Below are 21,955 nucleotides of genomic sequence, written 5' to 3' on the forward strand. Positions count from 1 at the left end.
CCCGTCGTGCCCATGGCCACTCAGAGCCACCGGATGGCGTGCGTTAGTGAGAGGGGTCTAAGGAGAGCCTTGCAGGATTTTTTAAGACACGATTTGGTCACTCCAGTGCCCCAGAGTGCCACCGGCTGCTGTCCTGTCCTGCGGTGGCCATCGCGTCGTCAGTGTCGGAGGGGCACTGCGTATCCTTGGGCCATGACATGTGCTTGTGGCTCACCTGCCCTCACCGCACCCCTCTACCTGGGCTGTGAAGCTCCCCCAGGGACATGGGGCAGTGGCACTTCTCCGAGCCCGGGGGAGTCCTGGGTGCTGCTCATGATCTCCTGCCCTCCCCAGGGGGCCGCGCCCCCTCGCTTCTCCTGCTGCCCTGCCCTGGGCCGCTCTGCGCTCCCCGCGGCTTGCTGGGCTGCGGGCATCCTCCCCTGAGCTCCCCACTCCGTCCCGCCTGCTCTCCCCGTCTGTGGCCAGAGGTGCTCTGAGCTCCGACTCTGGACCCGTCCTCAGGGCTCTGCTTCCCCCTCGTTGTCGTCATGGCCTTCTACCAGGAATTGGCAAACTGTGGCAGATCTGGCTCACCACAGGGGTTTATAAATAAAGCTTTATTGGCAAACAGCTACACACATTGGCCCGCTCGTGTCTGCCACTGCAGAGGGGTGGCCGGGACAGAGGCTGTGTGGCCCGCAGCCCAAGATGCTAAGTCTCAGCCCTTACAGAGTATGCTGACCCCTGTTCTGCTGTGCTGCATTTTTTTCTTCAACTTCCAAAGCTCTCAAAGTGTCTTTTTCCAAAACAGAACCAAAGCAAACACAAAAACGTGGATCTGACATTCTTGCTCTAGCTCACGCAGCCTCATCCCCCCCCTGAGGTCTGTCCTGGCCATGCTGCTGCCCTGAGCCCCCCGTCTCCTGGTTTTCTGCCTTCTGATGGCCCCAGGCTCTCTGTGGCCCCTGGACGGCAGCAGGCTCTGTCCCGGGCCGTCTTCTCATGCACCAGTTTCTCCTGGCCACCGTTTCTAAATCTGCTGTCTGGCGAAGTGCCAATGCTTCCGGGTGGCCCCGAGCAGCGCGGGGCGCGCGTGCGAGGACATCGGCCTGGCCCAGCGCCCCGCCGCAGCAGCTGCACCCCTTCCGCAGAGCGGGTGGCGCTTACCTCGCCGGTGCGCAGGGCTGGCCAGCCAGTGCGTGCCTGCTGGCGTCCGCGCCTCTTCGGTGCCCCGTGCGCGGTGGCCAGAGGGCGCTGTGAGGACAGGGCACCCAGGCGTCTTGTCCCCAGAGCTTGCTCCTCCAGCGGGTGCAGCCCCCGGGACCCCTCCCACCGCACCTTCTCGGTCACTTTCTTCTCAGTCCCTGACGCTGTTGCTTTACTTTGTCCTTGAGAATTCTCACCTGTACCCTGAGCATCCTTCGCCTCGGCCATCTCTCCGAAGGGCCCGCCGTCCTGTTCTGAAACCGCCTGTGGCTCCCAGTGGGGCTGGTGCCTCGCGCTCTGCCCGCTGTGCCTTCTCTGCACCTCCTCCAGGAAGCCCCCCAGCACCCCAGGGGGACACTGTGCTCTGTGCCCGTGTGCCGCGTGCACTGTCTCTTACCCGTGGTTGGCCTTCTGCACCTGAGTTCCTGTGTCAGCTGCCCGAGTCCCGCAGCTCTGCTGCTCCTCCCCCTCCCGGTGCGTGGTGGCATCCGGCCGGTGGCAGACATCCTGGACATTGAGGGTGTGACCAGGAGTATGGCAGGCCTCACTGGGAGCCTCTCCTGGGTGACAGGGGCCCGGGGCTCACGTGTGGGGCTGGTCCGCCACGAATGCTTCCTTCTCCTGTGGCAGCTACAAGGGGCCGGAGCTGGAGATGTGGTCGCTGGGAGTCACGCTGTACACGCTGGTCTTCGAGGAGAACCCCTTCTGCGAGCTCGAGGAGACCATGGAGGCGGCGATAAGCCCTCCGTACCCGGTGTCGGAAGGTGAGTGTGGCTGCGGCGGCCGCTCTGTCCACCGACGCCCGACCGGTGTCCGCGCTGAGGCCACCGGCCTCCTTTCCGCCCGTTCCTCCCACTTTGACCTGAGCTTGAGGCTGACATGCATGTGACTGGAAAGCACCGCGGTACCTGCATCTTCACGACGGCCGCCTTCCGCTCCCAGGGGCCCTCTCCCGAGACGACCTCGGTGTCTGTGAGCTTGGCCGTGGCCGTGACTGTCGCTTGCAGGGGTGGAGGTACTGGGCCCCCGGCAGCTCCCGTGGCGGCAGGCCTGGGGTCCGCTCAGGGCCACGGTGGTGGTGTGCCTGTGAAGTGAGGGCCAGTGTGGGTGGTGGGCGTGGGCTCCACCGAGAAGGGACCTCCCGAGTCTGGGCTGGGCCAGCTCAGGACCCGAGCTGGAGGAGTGCCGAGGAGCGGGCAGCGGTGTGAGGGCGCTGGACACAGGGTTCCGAGGTCCCCCCCGATCTCGACGTTTCGTGATTCCGTAGTCGTCACTTACCGTTGTGAGTGGGGAGTGACAAGATCATCGTGCGTCATGTGCCCGGGATTCTTCGCCTGGGTCAGAAGCCTGTGTCTCAGAAGCCCGTGGCGGTCACAGACGGGGCTTGGACGACAGGCGCTCACTCCCACAGCCTGGGGCCGGGCGCCGTGGGCCAGGTGCTGGCGGGCTCGGTTCCTGCTGGAGCCGCCTCCTGTCTCCGTGTGCCAAGGGGGTGGGAGACGGGGAGCGAGCTTCCTGGACTCTTCTTATGAGGGCGCCGATCCTGTCACAGGCCCACCCTCACGACCTCGCCTGATCACCCATGACAGTCCCCTCCCAAAAGCCCACCTTGTTCACCATCCCATGCAGCTTCGGGCTGCAGTCTGTGCATTCGAGGGGGCACAGGCAGCCCACGGCGGCCCAGGAGGGGGCTGGCAGGGCGCGCTGGCATCCGGGCCCCGTGCCGCTGCGGCTCTCGCTCATGCCGTCCCACCCGCACGGGCCGGTCCACGTGCCCCCGCACTAGGCTCTCGGGGCACTTCTGGGGCAGCGAGGCTCAGAGCCACTGAGTGAGGTGGCACCTGTGTCGTTAGAGGACGTGGGACTCAAATCCAGGCTCCAGGGTGGGCCTCTTCCCAGAGCTTGCGCTTCCTTCCTGTGGGGACCCATTCTGGGTCTCTTGCCAGCTGTCCCCCTCCCCTCTGCTGTCCCTCGCCGCACAGCCAGAGCCCCAGAGAACAGGCCGTGCTTAGGGACCTCTGCATGTCGAGTGCCTGGGGCAGGATCTCAAACTCAAGCGTTCATTTCAGAGGTGACAGACCTCTCTCACAGCTTTCTTAAAGCACAGCTGGGGGCCCTGTACACCAGAAACTGTGGGGTGCTAGTTAAAAATGCAGGTTCCAGGGCTCCCTCCTGCCCAGAGGTGGCGCTGGGGATGGACCGGCACCGTGGTTTGCAGATGTGTGCCACTTGACCCCAGCCCTGCCCACTGTTGGTCTTTCGGCCCCATGCCCAGGGCGGGCTTTTCTGTCCCCAGATCTAATGAACCTCATGTCTGGGCTGCTGCAGCCTGTGCCTGAGCAGCGCACCACCTTGGAGAAGCTGGTGACGGACCCTTGGGTGACGCAGCCTGTGAACCTTGCTGACTACACCTGGGAGGAAGTATGCCGAGTCAACAAGTCGGGTGAGAGGTGTGGGCCGTGTGCCAAGGAAGGCGAGCGGGTCCCCCAGGCTGCCTTCTGGGTCTGCGGGGCAGAAGGCTCCGTCCTCCATGCTGTCCTGGACACCAACGTCAGGGGCTGTAGCTGACTCGTCACCTATGAAACAAATGGGGCTTGGTTCTGTCCCAGAGGCCCCTGAATGCCACCAGGGTCCAGAGCTTGGCTGTGGGTGCCAGAGGCAGGTGAGTGCCCATGGGAGCCTGAGATGAGGTGGCAGCTACAGGTGTTGGGGTCGAGGGTCGAGAAGCACAGTTGGTGACAGTCTGAGTCTGGGGGCCCAGGGGGCCCGTTCTGCAGGGTTGGCTCTTGGCCACATGGCCGGGCAGCAGTCTGTGTTGCCACTGCTCAGAGTGGGCAGACCGAGTTGGTCTCGATGGCCCTGGGCGCAGGCCCCCCCACAGCCCCTCGGCAGGCCCCAGAACTCTGGGTGTTGCTGGCTGGGTTGCAAGGGGCCCCTCGGACGCCTCTTGCTCCTAGGAGGTCTCCCGGAGAGAAGCAGAGCGTTGCACAGTCCTGCGCCGTTAGCGGCTGTTCCAACAGCTTCTTCTTTCTCCAGAAGGTGGAGTCCCATCCTCTGCGGGTCAGGAGACGGACAGCAGCACCCCGAGCGCGGTGGCCTTGGGCCCCGGGGGATCCCCGTGACGATGGCTTCAGTCAGGAAATCGTGTTCTCAGGAATTAGGTTCAGTCTACCTTCTAAAAACGCTTATGCGAGTGTGGCAAATGCTAAACAAAAGCCAGGGGTGCTCTATGCCTTTACGCTTATAAAATAGACTTGGAGTTCATTGTTCCATGATCTTGAAACAACAGTGTTATTTCAATTGAGTGTTGAGTTTTGTGCTGTTAGAGGGCTTTAGAATTAGTTAGGATTCATCTGCCAACTAAGTGGCCAGGGTGTTTCATTAATTTATTTTCTTGGACATTTTCCAAATTAAAGCAGTTTTGTTAACCAGTTACCCTGACTCGGGCTGTATGAATTCCTCCACAGTGCCGGGTGGGAAGCTCTTCGTTTCTTTGTTTTTCCATTTCTACGCCCCCACTCGCCACGGCTAGAGAGAGGTTCAGCCTCGGACAGTGCGGGGGTCCATCCCTGGGGGGCTGGAGCTCAGGCCGAGGAGACTGGGAGCGCGTGGTGGTCTCAGGCGCATCCCTTCTCCCCATGCACAGCTCGTGAGGGTCGGCCGGCCACCTGTCCAGGCTCTGGTTGCAGTGGGCCCTGCAGCTGGCCTGTGCTATTCACCCACAGTGCCCTCCCAGCGCCCCCGATGACCTGCAGCCAGCCCACCTCTGCCACAGTGTGGGACTGTCGCCATCCCAGTCTTGATTAGGTCCCGGTGCCACTCTGACGGCCTGGCCCCTCCCTCCTGGGCTCCAGAGCACCCACCTCTGAGACAACCAGCTCAAGCACATGCAGTCCAGCCTGTATTTTCTCTGTGTTTGGGAGAGGGCGTGCTTATAGGGTAGGAAGAAAACTCCCCGCCCCCCATAGCAGGAAGAAAGCAGAAATGAAGACTCCCACCCTGTCCCCTAACACGTCACCACTTTCTGCAGGTTCCGAGTCTCCTGGCCGGAGCCCTGGGGAAGACAGACGCTCAGGGGCCTGGCGCGCGTTTAGGAAGCGCTCAACTGTGTGATGTTTAAGGATCCTCGGATAACAGTTGACGTTTTTCTCAATTAGGATTTCGGATTTCTCCGTCCCCATCCTTTTGAAAGTGCTGTCTCCCTGCCATCACGTGATGGTAAAGGCAGGGTTTTAAAAAATGTATCTTTTAAAGTGTTTAGGGAAAAAGTGATATTTACTTTTCAGAATTCAAATGAGTTTCCTTATGGTCTAAGAATTGTTTTCAAAAGTGGAGAAAAAAGCCAAACGTTTATTCTTATCGTGTTTATGATGCTTACAACACAAAAAAGTTACAGAATTTTTTTCAGACAGGTGTGTAATGGGTCGATAATGCAAAGTCCTCACTCTCCAAGAACCGCTCCTTCTTTATAAAAAAATAATAATAATAACGAAAACTCATCTGCCCTGGCACTAGAAGGTCTGATACTTGGAGAGTGTTCTTCCCAGAAAGACTTGGGTGGAAAAGTTCTGGGTCGGACACTGACCTTCTCGTGTCTGTGTGCCAGGCGTGAGTGCAGAGGGCGAAGTTCCCATACCAAACCAAAGACGCTGTCGGCGCCACTGCAGCCCCCGAGCCCAGCCGCCCCTTCACTTTCCGCGCGGGATCACTGCTTGGGGTGCTTGATTCTTTCTGGGGTGTGGGGGTGGCACCTGGGATTTTTCTCCGGCTTTGGGTGTAAAAGCATTAACAGTTTATTTTGAAGTGCTGACCATTGAGTGTTTTAAGACAAAAGATTAAAAAACAACAAAAACAACCAGTTCTTTGGTTCCACACAGATTACAGCCTTCCTTTTCGTTGACATGACCTTAGTGGAGAAAGGCATTTTTGGCACCCGGCCCAATGTCTGGCACGGAGCAGCCACTCTGTACATTGTATCCATGCAAAAATCAAGTTCCTTTTTCCAGTTCAGAACCAAGTAGATAAAACAAGAAGGAATGCTTAATTCTAAGGTTTGGGGCTTACGAGCAACAATTTAGGCAGTTGAGAGAGCACACCGTCTCCCCCCCCCACAATTATCACCTTTTGGCTCTATGCCTGAATTATTACAGGTCTAAGTCTGAAATTTAAGAACGAATACAATGACAAGGAGAAAATTCTGAGATGTCATGAATTAGTTACAGCAGGCCAGAGGGTGGAATCGACTAGAAGGGGTTGATCAGTTAACGGCAGGGCAAAACCAGCACAAGACTGCTTGCCGGGACAGAGTGGGGAATTCACTCTGCGGTGCCCGTGCCGTTTCCCCTTCTTGGGTAGAACCCTGGAGCTGCTGCGCGAACTCCAAAGGAGCCAGTGCTTCGAGCTTGGGCTCTGCACCTGTCCGGGGATGGGCCCCGCCTCACCTCCCACCCCCTTTAGAGCCAAGGTCAGTTCTTTGGAAACAACTTGCACCTTTCTTGTCCTTCTTGATGTGCAAAATGAGCCCCGCCAGCCCCGGGCCACAGTCACCATTGCCATCCCCAGCACTGCTGCCGGTCACGTGGCCTGTATGCCCCAGGACCTGATCCTTTTCTGCCTAGCATGGGGCTAAACGAACCCTATCTTTCAGAAAAGCTTTCAGCCGTCAAAGTGTTTAAGAACAGATTGCACTGGAAGAGAAAACCAGACCTCTGAGTCCAGAGGTCTCGTGTTTATAAGGGGAAACGTGTGGTAGTTGTAGTTCCTGTCGTTTTATTACTTGTCATAGTTCTCAACTGTAAAGACCTCTGGAGTGCCCCTGGAGAGTCAGACCCCTCCAGAACACACCTGGCTTTTGCTGTGAGTGCACAGCATTCGTCCTCACAGTGAATAAAGTCTTAAACGTCTGTACCTGGGACTCCGTGTTTTCCCGGCCTCCTTGTCTCCGCCCCAACATGAAACCGCCCCCTCCGGGAAGGCTCTTGCCCTCTCCAGCGACCTGCTATGGAAGCCCAGGAAGTTGCGGTCCCCTGTCACCTCTGATTTTCGGAGGGATTTTCAACCAACGGGAAGCGAACGCATAGCGAAGGCGAAGCCCCGTTGTCGCGCTAGCGGGGAAGCGGAGCAGCGCGGGCACGGAGCAGAACAAACAGGGTCTCGGCGACGCCGGGCGGCCCCGCGCGGGACAGGGCCCGAGAAGGGCCGCGGCGGAACGCGTGCCGCGCGCGGCCCCGCCTGCCGGGGGGAGGCCCGAGACGGCGCACCGGGGAGGGCGGAAGCGGCGCACCGAGCGGGGCTCCGCTTCCGGCGTCGGAGTCGCCGCGGCCGCCCTCGCGCCATGGCGGCGCTCGGCCGGCAGGTGAGGCCGCGCGGTTGGCTGGGGCTCAGCAGGGTCGCGGGCGGGGCCGTGTCGTCGCCGTGGCCCTCCCGGGAGGCCGCCGCACTGCTCCATCCGGGCGCCTTCCGCCAGCCCCGCCGGCCCGGCGCTGGGCGGGGGCCCGAGCCGGGGCCCGCGCAGAGGGCAGCGGGCGCGCGGCCGCCGGGGCCGCCGGGGCCGCCGGGGCCGCCGGGGCCGCCGGGGCCGCAGCGGTGCCGAGCGCCGGTGCCCGTGCTGGGCTCGCGACGCGCCGGCCCGGACCGCGGAAGATTTGAGGTCAGCGGCACTGTGCATCCAGGTTGGCTGACGAGTTACATCCAACAGGATCGCTCCTGTGGAGTGAATCTGGAAACGAGTACGAGGCCCAGAATTTTCAGGTGTGGGTACCAACTGGGCCCCTCAGAGTTGGCATGAAAGTTCTATCCAAAGGTATTTGAGATTCAGAAGACAGAAAGACGGTTCCTCGGAGCCCTCTCGCCACTAAAAGCAGCTGTTTCTTGGAGTCAGGCTGCCATGGATGCCCTCCTGGGGAGTTTATGGCCATGAAGAAAAAAAGACCCCCCTGCATCTGTGTAAACAGACATCGCAGACTCTCATCTCCGGCTCTTTCCCCTGGAGACCCATTTGTTCTTCCCCTAGAAGCCTCTTCTCCCAGCCCTCTCTGCTATTAAATTATTCCCTAGCCCCGTAGGGAGCTGCCTCTGGCATTAGCTGCTATATGCCCGTTAAGAAACTTTGGGAGTGGGGGGGCTTTTCCTTCCTGTTAACTTGTTTGTTAAATTTCTAGGCCCCCAGGCACTGAACCTTATCCCGTGGGTAGAGGAAAAGCCTTCCCCTCCCCCAGGCGAACTTTACCAGTTGCCCTTGAAATGGCCCCTGTCTTTCCCTGCTGTCCCCTGAGTTATGGAGTTATCAGAGCGAAAGCCCAGAGAGAGACCTGCTTGCCTCTGATCTCTCTGCTGTTGCCATCCTGTCCTCTGTATGTGAACCTCCTCCTCTGTATGTAGGCTTTTTAAAGTTCAGATCAGATTTTGCAGATTTCTTACAGAAACTTGTGTTCGTGTGGGACGAAAGCACAGATCCCTTGCTCACAAATCGCCATTTCACGGGGTGGTGAGTTGATTCCCTTTTGTGCTGTCCTGCAGGTCTTGGATTGGCATCGCCTGATCCCCCTCACCTGGGCCCGCATCTCTGGGCTGGCTCCTCCTCTCGGACAGAGAAGGATGACGGCTTCCTTGTTGCGTAGACTGACCACAGCCTCCAGTGGAGGGGGCCTTGGGAAGTTACCCTGTGTTGAACCCCGGAAGTATGTGCAGGAACCAGAGTGCAGGACGAATCTGATTCAGGGCCTCCTTGAGAAACAGGGGCCTCCTGTGGACGGGGGCTCCTTGGAGCAAGAGGAGGTCATCCGTTCCCTCCTGGACATGGGTTTCAGTGAGGTCCATGTTAACGAATTGCTCGGGATCCGACCAGGTGCCCCCCCGCGACAGTTGCTGGATGTCGTGTCGGAATTGATCCTCTTGGGTGTGCATCCAGAGCCCGTGTGTGCCGTCTTGAAGAAAAGTCCTCAGTTACTGAAACTGCCCGTAACACAGATGAAGAAGCGCTCCAGCTACCTGCGAAAGCTCGGGCTTGGAGAAGGTACTGGTGCAGACCGAGTGTGGAGGCCCGAAGGGTCCAAGCTGGGGAAGAGCCTGGGCGAGGGGGCTGAGGGGGTGTCTGGGGGTAGGGGGTGTGGTTCTGGTTGGCAGTGAGGAGGAGTGACCGCTGCAGAGGGTGCTGTGGGGGCCAGGGTGTTGGAGTTGGGTAGTGAATGGCAGGCAGGGACTTTGTTCACTGTAGGGGTGGGCTCGGTGGTCAGCGCACCGGCCCAGCTCTGTGTAACCGCTGCTGTTTAGATTAGTGGTTATAATGCTTTGTGCCTGTGGCGTGAAGCTAGAGGCTTTCAGAGCCCAGACGGGTATCCCAAATACTGCGGAACCGGGCCCTAGGAGACTGCAGAGTGGCCAGTCCCTCTAGCCACCACCCTGCGCCACCAGGATTCACGCCTCCAGGACCCTAGAAGTTCATGGGATCCATTTATGGGCCTTCTGGACCAGGAGGGTCTCCAGAGACCCTGACCCTGACCTGCCTCCCGTTCTCTTTCACTCCTCTCAGTGGTGCGGTGTTCCACAGGCTTGACAGAGGCCACCTCCTCCGAGAGGTGAGCAGAAAGCCAGCCTTGGGCGCCTCTCTGAGCAGGTGGCCTGTGGCAGTCTAACCTAAGGGGGCCTTACCTGCTGCGATTGTAAATGAGGCTCAGCATGGCCTCAAGCTGCAAGGCTGAAGTCTTAACTTCTGAAATGCATTCCTGACCCGTTTTTGCCAGACAGTGACTAACTCCCCTGTCAGGAAGATTTAAGGAGCTGTTTACATAAGTCAGTTTGAGTCTCTAGGCACTAATCGTCCCTGGCGACCCGCAGGGCAGGCTCCATTTGTGCCAGTCGGGCTAACGCGGATAAAAGGCGTCTTTCACGCACGAGGGCCTCGCTTCGAATCAGTGTGTGGCCACGCACTGACCAGGGCGTCCGATGTGGTGCTGTCTTTGCATTAATCACTTTCATCAGGTTGAGGCTCCCGGGTCTTAGGAACGTCAGCGTGACCATGGATGAGCCCTCAGCCCAGGGTCCCGGGAGACTCGGGAGCCAGGCGGCCGGGGTGAGGGTGCTGGCCATCAGGCGTGCCGCAGGGCCGGCCAGGCTCGTGGGACAGGGGCTCCGCGTGCGTTTGGAAGTGCCAGTCTGGGCCGGGCGCCGGGAACTGCCGAAGTGACGGGCTCGCCCTTTCCATGTCATGCAGGGAGGCTGAAGAGGGTGCTTCTTTGCTGCCCCGAAGTCCTCAGCATGCGCCAGCGGGACCTCGACAGCACCGTCAGGGTGCTCAGGGACAAGTGCCTTTTCACAGCACAGCAAGTAACGGAGATTCTGCACAGGTGCCCCTTCGTCCTACGGGAGGACCCCAGCGAGCTGGAGTACAAATTCCAGGTGAGCAGCCGATTGCGGGTAGGGGCACGGTGGGCTCCTTGGTGCAGCAGGTCGGCCTGCGGGGGAGGAGCCTCGGAGAGCAGCAGCCTGTCACTGTGTCACTGCGGGGGAAGCGCCGATCCTGAGGGAGCCCGCCTTGTCCTTGGGGTCCCCATGCCCGTCTTTGAAGTGTCTGGTCAGAAAGTAGCTGACACCTTCTTTCTAGAACCTGTTTAGCATGTTCATTTCACAAGTGTGATTGTGACAGTCGATCTCACTTTTTTGCTAATGGTTATGACTTAGGGCAAATCCCTGGGTGTTTTGTGGATTTTCCGCCCGTTCTTTTCATACTGTTTTCATCCCCACGTGAAGAAAAACAGAATTGTCTTCCCCTCCCGCCCTGTATTTCCCTCTGTTTTTCTCGCTATGAATTTGAAGGTGCTTTGACGGCTGTCAGCCGTGACGCAGACATGGGCGTTGGCGTGTGCTGTGCCGTTGTTCGTCAGGCGGTCCTTGCTGCGCGCTATCGGACATGCCGAGTTTCCCGTGACTGAACGACAGGTTTCAGGATCCGCACCTGAGACCCTAACCTGTCTGTGTCTCCAGTATGCCTACTTTAGGATGGGGGTGAGACACACGGATGTGGTGAGGACCGACTTCCTGCAGTACTCCATCACCAAGACCAGGCAGAGACACACGTTCCTGGAGCGCCTGGGACGCTACCAAACCCCGGACAAGAAGGGGCAGACGCAGATCCCCAACCCTCTCCTCAAGGACATCCTAAGAGTTTCTGAAGCCGAGTTTCTGGCCAAGACGGCTTGTTCTTCTCCTGAGGAGTTTGAAGTGTTTAAGAAGCTCTTGGCTCGGGAGGAGGAAGAAGACACTGAGAACCACGTGCCTGGTGATGAAAGCATAAGTGACGAGGAGGACGAGGACCAGGACGAGGAGGGGAGGGAGCTGTGACGAAGGGCTGCAGTGAGAAGGACTCAGACGCCAGAGAGTATTTTAATTATTTAGAGCTTTTGGGAGCTTCACTCAGACTTTCTCAGGTTATTTTTCATTCTAAAACTAATCTTTTGTTGAAAAATTATCATAGACCATCTGACAAGTAGGCCAAACTAGGCTGTCCCTATCTTGGCCTGCTGTCAGGCCTCGCGGGCCCTGCTCCACTGTGAATGGAAAGCTGGCTTTTATCTGTTAAAGTTAAGAACTCAATGCCTCAGAATTTGGTTTTGTTTTTTTCTCTGATGGATACATAGGTGATAATTTCATGACAGAGTGGAGGACAAGGTTCCTTCTGGTTCAAGGATCATTTTCTATTTCTAGCGATGAAGGTAAAATCACAAGAAGGCAGCGAGGTTTTAGTACATCATAGCACTTTATTTTATGAAAACAAGTTAGCAGGTTTCCCCACACAAATACTCGTTTTTAATCCAAAAATACTGCTTCATCATCGCGTTCAGTGTTCAGCAGAGTACACGGAGGTGGGTGGGTGAGGCGTGGCTTCGCCTGGTGCAGCTTGGTGGCGCCACTGACGTGCTAGGGCCGTTTTCTGTCTGTCTGGAACAGGCCTGGCTCCCACTCAGGCCAGCTGGCGGCCAGCAGGTCTCGTCCACACTTGGTCCCTGGCGGCTGTGGGGTCAGTGCCAGAGCAGAGGGGCCGTGCAGTGGTCCTAGCTGCTGACCCTGCCCCCAGAATAGGGCCTCTGAACCTGGAGGGGACTGTGATTGGGCAGGGTCAGGCAGGACAGCCCTGGCGCCAGGACCACGGGCTCCGTCTTGGTGGTGTTCCCGGGAGCGCTCCGTGACCCCCTTGGGGAGTCCCGTGGGTCTGAGGAGTGACCGGAGGCGTTGGGGTAAGGGTGTGGCATCTGACATTAGCCAGGGTCCTCTCTGTGGCGGAAGCCCAGCGCGGATGGTGTGAGCCGGGATGGGGAAGGCCAGCGCGTCCTAGGGGCTGGCAGAGGACTGATGCTGCAGGGACATTTTGACATGACCAGAAATTCAGGTCTTGGCCACATGTCGACAGCGACATGAGCCTCCGAGCTCTTGGACTGTGTTCCCCAGAAACCGTGTAAAAATCCTGTCAGGCGGCCCTGTTCCTGGGGGCATGTCATCTCGATCCCAGGGGACATTGGGGACATTTTGGTTGTTAGGACCAGGAGAGGGTGCAGCTGCGATGGAGTGGGCTGAGGCCAGGTATGCTGTTACACGTCCTGCCGTGCGCAGGACAGCCCCGTAACAAACCATCCAGCCCCAGACGTCAGCAGGGCCGAGCAGGGCGCTCTGAAGCCTGGTCCAGCAAGACGCAACGCTGGCAGCTCATGAGCACTTCGGATTTGAAATGGGATTACGTTACTGTATTCTATCCAAAGGAAAAGCATAGAGAGGGATACCTTTCCACGTGCCTGGAATGCGTCGGTAGATCCGAGCTGTGTGTTACTGAGAGACTCAGTGCTGAGTCAGAAGAATTCACGCTTTTGCTTTCTCCAGGCTTGTATTCGAGCATGACTGCAAAGAGGACATTTTTTGCAAAAGCCAAGTAGCTGAGTGAAGCCCTCGGCAGGTGTCCGTGGTTTGCCGGCTGGGGGAGGGTGCCTGGTCTCGCCCGAGGGGAGCAGGGCTGCAGCCTGGGTTTCCTCACAGGCCTTCCTCACAACCATGTGCAGTGGGCAAAAGGGCTTTGGGTCGTCACTGTCTCTCCTGGCCGTGGACAAAACTGTTTGGAAATGAAGACTTTTCACTCCGTGCCAGTGTTTTCCCTAACTCTTGCATTTTGTGGGGTCCTGGAAGCTGGCTGTTCTGAGCCCAGCCCAGGGACCTAGTGGGCTGACATCCACGCTGGGCTGGACAGTTAGTTCATCCCAGCCGGGTCCACAGGAGGCTAACTCCGCAGCTCACGATCGCTCCCCTTTCATTTTGACGCCAGTAAACATTTTTGATTTCTTGGGTAGATGTTGAGTATCTCCGAGGATGACATCAGGGTTTTAAGGAGCCCAGTGATAAAAGCTGCGGCTCACGTGGAGCGTTTCAGGGGTGGACAGTAATTCTTTTAGCCTCGGGCAGTTTGTACGAGGTGTCTGTGACGAGATCACACCGCGCGGAGCTCGGGGTCCAGTGGCCTCCCAGGGAAACGTGCCTCCAGGCTGAGACCTGGCGCTTGTGCGTGTTGGCCTCATGGCCGAGGGCTGAGGTGGTTACTGTGGTTGAAGGAAGTTCCTTCTACTTTCCAGAGACGTCACCTGATCTTGCCGTCGGCTAGCGATGCGGTAGCCACAGACACATAGTGACTGTCCCGGCGCCGTGGCGGACTCGGCAGCAGTGCTCATGTATGTGGTTTTCTCGTTTCACCCGGGTGGGCCATGGAGCCTGGGGACACTCGCGTTCCGTGGGCTTCTCGGAATGACTGTTCTCCCTTCTGAAAATGACAGGTGGCATAATACACAGACATGCACACGCAGTTTTAATGAAACATCTGAAACATAGTTCTTCAAAGCCTGTATCCATGGAAGATGAAAGGAAGGAGCCCTTCTGCCGCTGTAATGCTGCCCTGGGTTGGGGACACTAGCGGCTTGAGCCCCACCTGGTGGGTGAGCTGTGAAGATGCTCTGTGCCAGGCAGGGGCGGGGCGGCGTCTCCGGACTCGACGCCACGTGCGGGGGAGGAGCTCCTGGGATGCCAGGCTGGGCTGAGCCAGCCCGTGGCAAGGGGCTGTGGCATCTCTCTGGCAAGATGTGCCGAGTACAAATGCGGCGGCCACCGGGCACCTGAAACTGTCGCGGGAGCGCTGGCCTGAGAGGAATCTGGACATTTTCTTGCCGAGCCCGCCCCAGTTGACCTCCATCATCCAGGCCTGTCAGGAGGCCTTGATACCACCAGGTGGCTTTCTGCGTGCAGTTTGTGCATGCTTCTGTGACACTCCAGGGTCGTTGGTGCCTTGGTGTGACTTGTCACCTGAGGATGGCTTTCTCTGTAAGGCCAAAGCCTGAGTAGGGGTCGGCCAAGTATGGCCCATGGGACATGGTCCCTGTTTTCGTAAATAAAGTTTTATTGGGACACAGCCATACCTGTTCAGAGCTGAGTTGTCGTCATGGGGACCGTCTTCCACGAAGCCAGAAGCAGCTGTAGGCTGGAAGTCTCTGGATGCCATCAGTATTAGTAGCGTTTTTGCTGTTGACATCTGGTCCTTGTGACAGGTCACCAGCCGGCAGCACATCCGCATGACCAGCCTGCTGGGAGACGGCCTTGGACGACCTAGAACTTGGCCTCCCCTCGGCACCGCACCAGCCCCTCCTCCTTGTCCCCCTCTGCGCTGGGAGGAAGCATGGGGGGCAGCCACTCCGCTGGGTGCTTGGCTCTGAGGTGAGGGGTCCCTGGCTGACAACCTTGATCATGTAGGCCGATGCACCCGCTCCGGCTGCCTGCCGGCCATGGCCCAGGCTTCCCTGAAGGACACATGGCCTGGGGCACGGCATGGCCACTAGATGCGGCACCGGACTGGGTGGGGTGCTGGTCCCTGGGGAATTGCCTTGGCCCTGGTCCGGCTTGGCCGTCTGTCTGCTGCACACCGAGGAGAGAAGCCGCAGAGGGGACGGACCCCAGCCACGACCCTGTCTCTCAGAGTGACCTTTGCAATCCAGTTGCAGACCTCGTCTTCCTGGGCTTCAGAGACTTGTGCGTGAGGTTGACGGAGCGTAACAAGAACGTCCTGCGTCCTTGAAGAAAACGAAAGCAGGGCGCGAGGAGGATGGTGCCATTGCTCTGAGACCATGCTCCCGGTCCCGCTGTCAGGTCGCCGCCCCTGGCACCCCGATATCCTCACGCATCAGAACCAGGTCTTCCCTCTGCTGTGATGGTGGGTGGGGCAGGTCCCTTGTGGGCTGGCCGCACCCTGAAGGGAGGACGCTTGGCGTGGCTCTTCCCTCTGTAGGCCACTGTCCCTGTGGCTCTGTGTGGCATCGACTCTCACGTGGCGTTCCTGGCCGTGCATCGGGGTCCTGGTGTTGGGGTTCCTGCCGATTCGTGTTTTCTCCATTGTTTCAGGAATGGGTATTCTCAGAGCCAGTATTTACTCGAAGGTTTCTGGTTTTTTATAGAGAGGAATTTCCTGAATGAATTTTAAAAATATTCTTTCTGGTTACCCATTACAATATAAATATGTCAAACCCAAGTTACGTTTGTGGGTTTTCAATCCCAGTAGTGAACCGCTGGCAAGCCGTGGAGTGCGCATTTTGGACACGTGTGTCTTTTGGGCGTTGCGGGGCAGTTGTGCCTTTGAGCGGACTTTGCATTTGACCCGGACGACTGCCCGAGGCTGTGCGTTCTCTCTCGGGAGGCCCCTCCACCCGCAGGTCCCTGCCGGTGGGCGTGAGTGTTCTCCCTGGAGTGTTGGCCTACCGCTGCAAAGTTCTTTTGCTTCTGGTGCCTGTCAAGGTCTCTGAGTGATGTTCCTCCACCACGTGATGACATGGCCCGTTTGGGAAGCTGCCTGTTCCCAGCTGCCTCACTCCTGTCCCGCAGCACAGGGAGATGGACTGTCGGCTCAGTCATGGAGTGGGGTAGCGAGCTGTCCTAGGCCGCCCAGAAGTATCTCACCCCAGCAACTGCCCATGAGGCCCCGCGGCGGTGTGAAGCTCATCACAGGCTGCAGATGGGTCTCTGGGGTGAAGCCCTGCGGTCCCCGTGTCGGGGTGGGGCCAGACGCCCTGGGGAGTGCTGGGTCACACAGACGGTGTCTTCATTCAGGGTTTCTGGGTGCTCAGGGCCCCGTGTCCACTGGGAATCTGCTGGCGAGAGAGAGGCTTCAGTGCATTCCAAAAGCGAGGTGACCAGGGTCCGGCTCCACTTCTTTTAGCGGATGGCCACCCACGGGGTCAGGGACACAGTTTCATGAGTCCCCGCACTCCAGCAGTGGGTTCGTCCTCGCCCCCAGAGCACCCCGCTTCCTCCTGAAGGTGTGTCTGCACCAGGCTCCCCCCTTGGGATTCTGAGACCTGCCAGGCATGTGCACTGGGGGTGCCCTCCTGAGCTGGCTCTGGCTGCGCAGGGTGGGGGGGGGGGCGGCTCCGGGACGTACCTTACGGTGTCTTCAGTGTCCGACTGTTGCTTTGTTTCTGGAATGATGAGAGAAGGCGGCTGACGGGGGTGGGGAGACAGCCTGTGAGCCTGGCCCCCCCGCCCCGCCGCGTGCGGCCCCGCCCGCCCCTCGGCTCAGGGCCGGGCAGAGGTTTGCGTTTCATCTGTGCGCCTGCCTGCCCTGGGCCTGCGTGGGCAGCGACGGGAGAGCCCCGCGGGGGGAGGTGGGAGAGGGGAGGCAGGGGAGGCAGGGAAGGCAGGGCGTCCAGACGGGCAGCCGCAGCCTGGGGTAGTGCGGGGTCCTTGGCTGCTCTGCGCACAACGTGCCTGGGACCGGACTCGGCCATTGTAACAGCACGCAAGGCGCTCGGGCCCTGCTTTACGTAACAGGTGACCCCTGCCGTGACCCCTCTGAGGAAGGACCTGGGAGGGGTCTGTGTTTGCAGCTCTGACTCGGGCCGTCAGTGACAGTCAGGCTCCCCGGTTCTGGCGGCAGGAACCGCGCGCACACACGCCAGCCCGCCGCCCCTCAGCCCGTCCTGTGACCCCGGCCCCCGCCGCGCCCCGCTGCGCCTGCCACGTCTGCGCACTGCGCGGCGTGCACACGCGGCGTCCCGGCGCCTCAGCGCTGCGTCCCCGCGCCTCAGCGCGTTGTCCCGGCGCCTCAGCGCGGCGTGCGCACGCAGCGTCCCAGCGCCTCAGCGCGGCGTGCGCACGCAGCGTCTCGGCGCGGCGTGGCTGCGCAGGGCGGCACGGCTGGGCGCGCTGACGGCCGGGCTCAGCGCCTAGGCCCGCCGCATCCCACGGCGCTCAGTCCCCGGGGCCACCCTGGCCCGCGACCCCGGGCACCGCAGGACGCGGCGTGGGCCACCTCCCCGAGAGGCACCTGTGCGGGGCGTCCCCGGGGCTCGTGTTCTCGCAGCGCTCTCTGAAGCAGACGTCCTGCCGCACCCTGTAGACTCTCCTGTACCTGTCACGAGAGCGCCGTGTTGAGGCTGCAGCGCGGGGCGGCAGGCCGCGCCGACCCGCGGGGCGCCGCAAGGGGTCTGAGGGACAGGCCGTGTTCTCAGTGAAACTTTACTCAAGGATGTACTACAGCGGCCCACGTAGTACCAAGAATAATTTACGTAAAATAAGATACACACACCCCTTTTAAGTGTACGTTTGAGAAGTTTTGACATAGGCCTATGATGTTAAGATAAAACGACACATTTCGAAGTTTTAGGCAGACCAGTGGGTCTTGAGATGCTGCAACCTCCCTTTTGTCTGGCAGTTGAAGCAGCTCGGGGAGCCTTGGAGGAGGTGCAGGTGTCAGGTGTGGGCAGCGTGGAAGGGGACAGCTGCGCAGAAGCCCAGCCCCGCCTCCCCTCCGTTAGCGGTCTGCTCCAGCACGTCTCTGGGACGTCAGCCTCGGTTTCGTGCGAAGGGGAATTACTCGTGCCGCCTCAGGTTCCGAGGTGGCAGCGACTGTGAGAGCGTTCGGCTCTCGTTAACGCTCCTCCGCGTCCACTGCTGAGAGATCCAGGGAGCCGATGGCAGACCTCTGGCTCGTGCGCCCTGCCTCGGAGAACCTCGAAGGTGCCAGGCCTCGGCGAGACTCCGGCCACCATGGAGCAGCAGGGTCAGGAGCCAGCCTGCCAGGATGACAAGCAGAGCGCTGGACCCAGCGTGGGACGTGCCTTCAGGTGTGAGGAGGTAGGCGGTGGAAGCCCGTGACCCCTGAGGGGAGGGGACACGTGAGAGAGGCCTGCGACCGCCTGAGTGCACCGCAGGGGTGGGGGTGGGGTCCACGCACCGGCCACACTGAGTTGAGCAAACAGACGAGCTGGGAAGGCGGGGGCGGCGCACTGGAGAGGAAGGGCTTCAGCGCGCTGGGGAGGGGTCCCCGTGGAAGGTGAGCCGAGTGCTCACAGGGCGCAACCCCGCGAGGCTGGGCAAGAACTACCGGGGCGGTGGGCAGTCCCCAGGGCCGGACTGGGGAGGCCTCGGTTAAGGACGGGCCGTGCCACAGAGACAGAAACCCCAGGAAGGCTGCGCCTCGGCAGTGGGCAGAATTAGTCCCTGAGAAAAGTTGGTGCTGAAGACACCCTAAAGCAAGGCTCAAAAGGATCAGACTAAACAGAAATAACTGCCTTGCAGAAAAAATTCTTGAAAAGAATACAACAAAGAATAATAAAAATCCAGCCCGCAGTTACATAGTTTACAATATCCAGCATCCAATAAAAAATAACAAGACAAAGAGTCATACAAAGAGCCAAAGAATCAAGAAAATGTGACTCATAATCATGTAGAAAATAATAAGAAAACACCCAGAAATGAGAGCAATGACAGAGCAGCAGACGGTGGTGACCTTGCACCATCTATTACAAACATGCTCCACATGTTCGGTGATCTAAGGGAATGACCATCTGAATAACCATCCTCTCAATGGGGCTGATGGTGAGTTAGATGCTGCAGAAGAAAGATTAGTGAACTCAGGCACAGAACAGGATCTATTCAAAATAAAGTAGAGGAAAAGACAAAAAATGAAAAGAGCCTGTGACCTGTGGGACATCAGTCTAACACATGAATCATTGGAGTCCCAGAAGAGGAGGCAAGAAATGGAGGAACAGAAAAAATATTTAAAGAAATACTGGCCCCAAATTTCCAAATTTGATGAATGCTAAAAACCCAGAAATACAAGGAGCTTAATAAACTCCAGAGAGCACACACACACACACACACCCATGCCAGAGCACATCAGAGCTAAATTTCCTAAAACCAGAAATAAAAGCAGAGCCACCATAGTGTGCGGGGGACACACTCCACACTCTGGAAAAGGAATAAGAACGATTCGCCTTCTCGCCTGAAACTAGGCAGGCCAGAGGCGGCGCGTGACGGGAACCACAAGCGTCGACCGAGAATTCTACGTTTAGCAACTGATCCTTCAAAAATGCAGGCAAGATAACCTTTTCAGACAGAAGCAGAGAGGACTCCTCACCAGCAGGCCTGCTCTGCGGGAAATGTTAGAGCCTGTGCTTTAGGCAGCGGGAGGTGGCCCCCGAAGCGCCGAGTGCCAGCAACGGTGGGCACGCAGGTGAAGGTGGACAACTCCGCTCAGCGTTTCAGGGACTGTGCACTGAGGGAGGAGTCACGTGCAGCCCAGAGCATGTACGGAGGTAAAATGCCTGACGGAAGTCAGCACGAGGGCCATGCGGGGCTCTCCGCAGGAGGGTCTCCGTCATCCGCAGGCTGCTCAGTGGTGATGAGGTGAGTGAAGCTGCTTCCAAGCCCCAGAGCAACCACAGAACACCAAACCAGAGCGGCACGAGCAGAGAGCCGCCCGTCGAGGGGGAAAACGACCCTAAACAACACTCGACGCGGCCGGGAACGAGAACGGGACAGAAAGCAAACAGCGACGGGGCTGCTGCAGACCCAGTCACGTCAGCCTGGCTGGGTGAGGCCCTGCAGCGTCCGAGCGGACGTGACACAGGGCCCGGCCGTGCGCTGGGGGTGGGCCGCTGCAGGTGCACGTGGCAGCAGCAAGCGGCGGGAGCTACAGCAGGTGGCGAGCTCTCCGTCAGGCCCTTGGTGGCCTCGGCTGGTGGCTCCTGTGGCTGGACTGCCATTCCATGGACCCCGATTCAGATGGCCTATAGACGTGGAGCCCCAAGTCCCAGTGCAGCTTGGCATGTCCCGCGTCGTCCTGCTTGTGACCAAGCTCAGACCAAGCCCCTGACCTCGCCTTCCCACATCCCGGCCAGAAGGTCAGAGCACGCCCTCAAACACGTCCCCCTGCTCAGCGCCCTCCAGTTGGTCCCCATGTCGCAGAAAACAAGGGCCAGAGTCCCCAGGCTCTCAGAGGCCCGGCTGGCGTCCCCTGCCCTCCGCTCCAGCCCCACACAGGCACACACCTCGTTCAGAGCCTGGGCAGCTGACCTTCTGACTCTGGTGTCCTTCCCTCAGACAGCCCCCCACCCCGTGTGTATGCTGCATCACCTTTCCACGAGGTTCACCCCGACACCGTTTAGGGCCACGGCCAGCCCCTGGCCCGTCCCCTGGCCCCGGCTCCCCTGGCCCTGGGTTCATCTCTCGCCGTCAGGACTGACCACCTGGGAACACGCCGTGGAGCGTGCCCATGCCCCGTCACCTGGGGTGGGGGCCGAGGCGGGCAGGCCGGGGCTCCAGGGCTGTGCCCGGCACAGGCTGCCCAGACGTGTGTGCCGATCAAACGGACTAAGTAGGATGCGGGGTGAGGGCGCTGCATGAGGGGTCCCAAGAGGTGAGCTAGGCAAACCCTCCGCAGCCCGCCTCACCGACGGGGAAACTGGGGCAGGGGCTCCGAGGCAGAAGGGGGGACCCTGCCACCCAGCGAGGGGACCGATGCCACTCGAGGGGGCCTGAGGCCGGCTCCCAGCCGCACGCCTTCAGCAGGGGAGTCAGCCCTTCTGCCTCGGTTTCCCAGTCTGTCAGAGGGAGGGAGCGGGTGGTCAAAACAAGCCGCTCTGTGGCTGAGTGTGGGGCCCCCTCGGGGCTGTGAGGGTGGGCGAGCTGGGCCTGGTGGAAATGCTTCGGGAGTGAGGAGTGCCACTGAAGGCGGGAGAGACTCACACGTGGTGACAGACACCTCCTTCCCAGACCGGCAAGGACTTCGTCTCCGAGAAGAGCCGTGTGCAGGGCTGGGGCACCTTCCTGCAGGCTGCGACACACGGGCGGGCTATGCTCAGGGGGGCTCGGGGCCGCAGCACCCTCATCCTGCGCACCCGGGGGCCCCGGCCGCGTGCTGGGGGCTGTGGGGCTCTGACCTTCAGGGCCCACCGCCGTCCTGGCCTGAGGGCCCGGGTCGCCTTGCTGGCACAGGAACTCTGCCTGTGGCCCTCCCCCCACCCCCGCGGCAGCCCCTGAGCCGGAGGCAGCCCCCACCCCCACCTCGCACGGTGGCCGTCGCTTTGCCCCTTGCTCTCCGACAGCCCCAGCTCGTGGGCCAGCCAGCACCCTTCACCCAGGCGCTCCGGGAGGTGGGGGTCCCAGCGGCTCACTGCCCACCGGCCCCCATCCCGGCATTGCACTGTGAAGTCCCCAGGCTGGGGGCCTCGCGGCCCGCCGCGGTGGCTCTCAGCCGGGCAGCCCCACTTACCAAGCTCACAGCGCCTGCCCTTGAACCCCGGGCCGCAGTCACAGCTGTGGGCGTCTGCGCCCAGCACGCACGTGCCTCCGTTCTGACACGGGTTTCCCGAGCAGTTCCCAGGGGCGCCTGCAAACCGGTGGCGAGTGGTTAGTCCCCGGGACCCGGGGAAGGCTGGCCAGCATCGCCACGTCACGCCTCCCGTCCCCAGCACCG

At 59.8% G+C, this 21,955-nt stretch overlaps 3 protein-coding genes across 23 annotated transcripts in view; 2 read left to right on the forward strand and 1 right to left on the reverse strand.

Annotated features, from left to right (window-relative positions):
* Nucleotides 1–4,620, forward strand: part of PASK (PAS domain containing serine/threonine kinase) — a 31,768-nt gene extending 27,148 nt beyond the window's left edge. For 8 of the 10 annotated variants that reach the window (XM_036237930.1, XM_036237937.1, XM_016144198.2 and 5 more), the window contains 2 exons: nt 1,816–1,949; nt 3,482–4,620. In XM_036237930.1, coding sequence (XP_036093823.1) covers nt 1,816–1,949; nt 3,482–3,753 — 406 coding nt within the window. In that variant the 3' untranslated portion in view covers nt 3,754–4,620. Of the gene's footprint in view, nt 1–1,815; nt 1,950–3,481 lie in introns of those variants that run through there. The other 2 variants (XM_036237931.1, XM_036237940.1) reach the window with 2 other exon arrangements.
* A 2,819-nt stretch (nt 4,621–7,439) lies between these two features.
* On the forward strand, nt 7,440–11,785 carry MTERF4 (mitochondrial transcription termination factor 4). Of its 2 annotated transcripts, none has more exons than XM_016144217.2 (4): nt 7,440–7,540; nt 8,704–9,199; nt 10,397–10,581; nt 11,167–11,785. In XM_016144217.2, the coding sequence occupies exons 1-4, from the start codon at nt 7,520–7,522 to the stop codon at nt 11,521–11,523; spliced, it is 1,059 nt and encodes a 352-aa protein (XP_015999703.2). In that variant the 5' UTR covers nt 7,440–7,519; the 3' UTR covers nt 11,524–11,785. The 2 variants fall into 2 exon arrangements, with proteins under 2 accessions (XP_015999703.2, XP_015999704.2); XM_016144218.2 differs by lacking the exon at nt 7,440–7,540 and adding an exon at nt 7,786–7,935.
* Nucleotides 11,786–11,921: 136 nt separating this feature from the next.
* The window catches only part of SNED1 (sushi, nidogen and EGF like domains 1), a 58,025-nt gene continuing 47,991 nt past the window's right edge, over nt 11,922–21,955 (reverse strand). For 5 of the 11 annotated variants that reach the window (XM_036237928.1, XM_036237929.1, XM_016144214.2 and 2 more), the window contains 5 exons: nt 21,752–21,868; nt 21,226–21,313; nt 17,522–17,605; nt 16,637–16,673; nt 11,922–16,343 (listed from right to left, as the gene is read on the reverse strand). In XM_036237928.1, coding sequence (XP_036093821.1) covers nt 16,649–16,673; nt 17,522–17,605; nt 21,226–21,313; nt 21,752–21,868 — 314 coding nt within the window. In that variant the 3' untranslated portion in view covers nt 11,922–16,343; nt 16,637–16,648. Of the gene's footprint in view, nt 16,347–16,636; nt 16,674–17,521; nt 17,606–21,225; nt 21,314–21,751; nt 21,869–21,955 lie in introns of those variants that run through there. The other 6 variants (XR_001596879.2, XR_001596878.2, XM_016144211.2 and 3 more) reach the window with 6 other exon arrangements.

This window comes from Rousettus aegyptiacus, unplaced genomic scaffold (genome assembly GCF_014176215.1).
Source record: "Rousettus aegyptiacus isolate mRouAeg1 unplaced genomic scaffold, mRouAeg1.p scaffold_m13_p_2, whole genome shotgun sequence".
Classification (NCBI taxonomy): domain Eukaryota; kingdom Metazoa; phylum Chordata; class Mammalia; order Chiroptera; family Pteropodidae; genus Rousettus; species Rousettus aegyptiacus.